General features: G+C 38.7%; 1 protein-coding gene across 1 annotated transcript; it reads right to left on the reverse strand.

Annotated features, from left to right (window-relative positions):
• Nucleotides 1-766: 766 nt before the first annotated feature.
• On the reverse strand, nt 767-3,686 carry LOC148041100 (peroxidase P7-like). The gene is made up of 4 exons (XM_087687458.1): nt 2,753-3,686; nt 2,432-2,620; nt 1,955-2,123; nt 767-1,362 (listed from the first exon to the last, which is right to left on the reverse strand). Exons 1-4 carry the CDS (start codon nt 3,095-3,097, stop codon nt 962-964), a joined length of 1,104 nt encoding a protein of 367 aa, XP_087543584.1. The 5' UTR covers nt 3,098-3,686; the 3' UTR covers nt 767-961.
• Nucleotides 3,687-3,916: the final 230 nt, after the last annotated feature.

The following is a 3,916-nucleotide window of genomic DNA, read 5'->3' on the forward strand; positions in this document are numbered from 1 at the left end:
ATTCCTATAAACTTGTCAACTCCAAAATGAGGAAGATAGAAAAGTTTCAATCATGCTATTTTTTTACTAGCACTAGTATTGTGCCAATATGTCTCTCTATAAATATTTTAAATAGCATCAGTATATCTATCAATATATGCACCAATATTTTCACAACAAGTAAATACTATTGTACTTATTGACACATATTCCGCCACATATTTTGGCACACATTGTGGTATCAAATATTTAATGCCACACGTCCAAATTTTTTAAATAGTATTCCCCTCATTCCTTGTAGTGATCCATCTCTCTTCTTGTGCGCTTATGCAAGATTCTCCTATGTCTATTATGGGTATTCAATGTAGGGATTCAAGCAAGTCCCCCACTACATAAGTTTTGTCACATTTCACTAAAGTAATTTGCATAATTATATTTACTTACATGCTTGTAATACATGAAGCATATGAGAGCATTGACTATACAATAAGGCTCCTATCTTGGATGCCCTTTGTTGTAAATTAATCTCATATAATGTTGTGTCATATATGGAATAGAAGACATGCATTAGACAAGCTATATTTGTATGTGTGAACTTGATGTGTGTGTTATTTTCATAAGAACCTCTTATAACTTAATGCATATTATGGCTGAAAAGAAATAGTGTTATGGTCCATATATGTTCTAGAATAATAGAGATAACTTGGACAAGATCTTTGGTTGAGTTTCAATGCATACATAAATGAACTTGATCAGTGTCTAATTGACACAAGAACAAAGTCTTCATAATCATATTATGGTAGAAATGAAAGTGTTTTAATCCATGCTGAAACATTTGGAATGAACATTCATAGTATTGAAATTAGACCACAAAAGGATGGGATATTCACGAAATGTCTTATTGGATCATCGAGTGCACATAGTGGAGAATAAAGTTTAGAGACTCCAATCCTACATAAGATACTTGGCTTAACACATGCTTTTAATTTGGTAGAGAGCACTTCTTCCTTATTACCCCATTGTTACCAGTAAGCACACCTAACTCACTCATCTTTACCATGGACATTTTAAATTGTTGAAAGAATTTGCTTTGATCTTTTGCATATTCCTCCACTAGTTCCTTTGTGTCAGTAGCATTCAAAAGAGCTGCATCAGTGTGAAATGTAGCTGTTTTAGCCAACACGTTCTTAAAGTAACTATTGTCAAAGATGTCCTTGGTGATGAGGTCAAGCTGAACTGTCAACTCTGCCTTGGTAGAGTCATTTGGTGGAAGGCAAATACGAGATAAATGAGTTGCAAATTCTAGATTAAGATCAGTTGAAATAGTGGGGGAGATTTGGGAGTCTATGAATTGGCAATGGGCTTGTCCAATAGTATGTCCTCCTGTTGTTGTCATATTTAGCTTGTTAGTGGAAGTCAATCAAAGGACAAATGTGCTTGGAAAAAAATAAATAAATCATGTAGCCTAATGTGATTATTTCTTACATGTTTGTAAAGTCACATTTAGTACTAGTTTGAAACAACATTATTGAAGAAGAAAAAAGGTGCTATAAATACTTTGAGAAGATGAAAACAATATATAGTTAAAAAGAATATGAGGAGTTGTGCTTTCCATGTAAAGTATATAGTATCATAAATGATTCCATGACTTAGGATACCAATTCATTAGAATAGAAAAAGCCTTAAAAGTAATGACAAAAAACCATTAATTTCATTCATGTGAGAAACAAAAGGTTATTAGTTCCATTCATGCGAAAAAGAACACAGTCCAACAAGCTTCTTTATCTATGCATGCATAGAATAGTATATTTAAATAACCTTACCAAGAAAACAAAATGAACACTCATGACATACAAATCCTTTGATAAAATTTCTTCCAATGCTTAAAATTACGTCTCACTTTTATGTTCAACAATTTAACCTTACAAATAATGATTTCTAATTCTAGAAACTATGCAAATGCCACAAAATGTACCTGATAATGCAACAAGGTCTATAACATCCAAGCTATGGTTTTGGAAGTTTTGCCTCAAAGTTGAGATGTTTAAAGTTGGAGGTGGAATGTTTGCAACCACTGTTTGATTGGATGCAGCAGAATTGCTATCACGCCGACCAGTAGCAAAGGTGACTTTGGGACCACCAACCTGCTCAATTTAGTTTCAAACAATCAGTTGTAGTAGCTATTGAAATAGAAATAGTTGTGATTTCCTTTTGTTGAAGAACTAGAACGCCTTCAAGTTTTCTAGCATCAGGACTTGTTATTCACCCCACAAAATCCATTATTGTGTATTGTTTTAAACCTAAAGTATACCTTGAGCTTGTCAACATAATGCGCTAGAATGCATGTATCACACGTTGGAGATATCTAGAATGAAAGAGTGTAGCTACTACTCTTGAGACTTAAGTCAATAATTTATTTGAAATGTCATTTTAGAACAATTTTGTTGCCTACCAAATGAATTGCAGCTGCAGTTGATAAGGAAATAACGTCAGCACATGAAACAATCCTAGGACATGAAAGCTCTATTGCCTCCTTGATTTCATCAAGTATATTTAATGATGACATTCGTAGCGATCCATTGTTCGGACTGGCAATTTGTTCTGTAATAGGTGAATCAAGCAGGATGGAAGCATCACAACCCTGCATCATGGGCAATGTATGAAAGATTTTGATTAGTGCTAAAGTGCTTCGTTCAAACGGTTAAAGAAGCTTGCATGATAATAGATAGATAGGAATGAGAAGGACGAGGAGGAGTGAGCAGGTAGGCAGTACTTGGACGAAGCAGTCGTGGAAGAAGATGCGGAGGATGCCGGCAGCTTCGCTGGGGTTTTGACGGATGACGGCCTTCACCTGCTCCTCCACGATAGTGTAAGCGCTCGGGCAAGAGTCCTTGTAGAAGTCGTAAGAGAGGCCCGGAGGCGCAGACTTCAAATGAAGATCACTACTCCGTTCTTTGTATTGATCGACATGAAGATTTATATCAGCTGGTCTGCTGGCCTCCACTGAATATCCGCGCATGATTGAGACCACCATCATCAGAAGCACATTCACGTTGATGATTAGCAGCATCAGTAATGGCGCACGTACGAGCCGACCATCTCTCCGGTATAACACCATGCTATTGGAGGTGTGGGGGCGCGGGGGGCGGCGGACTACCTAACCCTAAATCTGATATACGGCAGGAGAGACTGCCGTCCAGCAGCTGCTTTAATAATACGGAACCTAGATTCGTCTTCCTGTGCACTAATACCCTCTTCTCAGAGCCCCTAATTTATAATGGGCGAGAACCTGCGATGATCTCTCTCTCTCTCTCTCTCTCGCGTCGATTCTTGATTGAGTCTCCGCGAAGAAGCGATCAGACAATTTGATACGGAGCCTAGATTCGTCTTCCTGTGCACTAATACCCTCTTCTCAGAGCCCCTAATTTATAATGGGCGAGAACCTGCGATGATCTCTCTCTCTCTCTCGCGTCGATTCTTGATTGAGTCTCCGCGAAGAAGCGATCAGACAATTTGACAATACCAGTCATGATGATGGCAACGCGTGCGTGCGTGGATCGGGCTTGTGACTCATCGTTGCCTCCATCATCGTGGGAATCTGCCGCTTCTTCGGCCTCGTGGCCTTGTTATGGAAAGCTTGAACAGTTCCTCGAGCGTACGATGGATCAGATGATGCAGCTTCTCGGCCTTAATCAGGGTCTGCCTTCTTCCTATTTGCAAGGCAGACAGCCGGGGCAACATGGACCTCGTCTTCTCGTATACTCGTAATAATACTCCTCCAATACCCTCTCCTAAGCTACCCAATTGTTTCCGAACATACATGTTGCTCAAGTGTCCTCGTCTGGTTGGTAGAAAGTGCTAATCAATGGCCCTACCACGGTATATTACTTTAAGTTCGGCAAAACAGAAAAGTGAACATGAAGATTTTGATATTGGG

This window comes from Lygodium microphyllum, chromosome 1, assembly GCF_053477565.2.
Source record: "Lygodium microphyllum isolate KBCC chromosome 1, Lygodium_microphyllum_v1.1.10, whole genome shotgun sequence".
In the NCBI taxonomy this organism is placed as follows: Eukaryota; Viridiplantae; Streptophyta; class Polypodiopsida; order Schizaeales; family Lygodiaceae; genus Lygodium; species Lygodium microphyllum.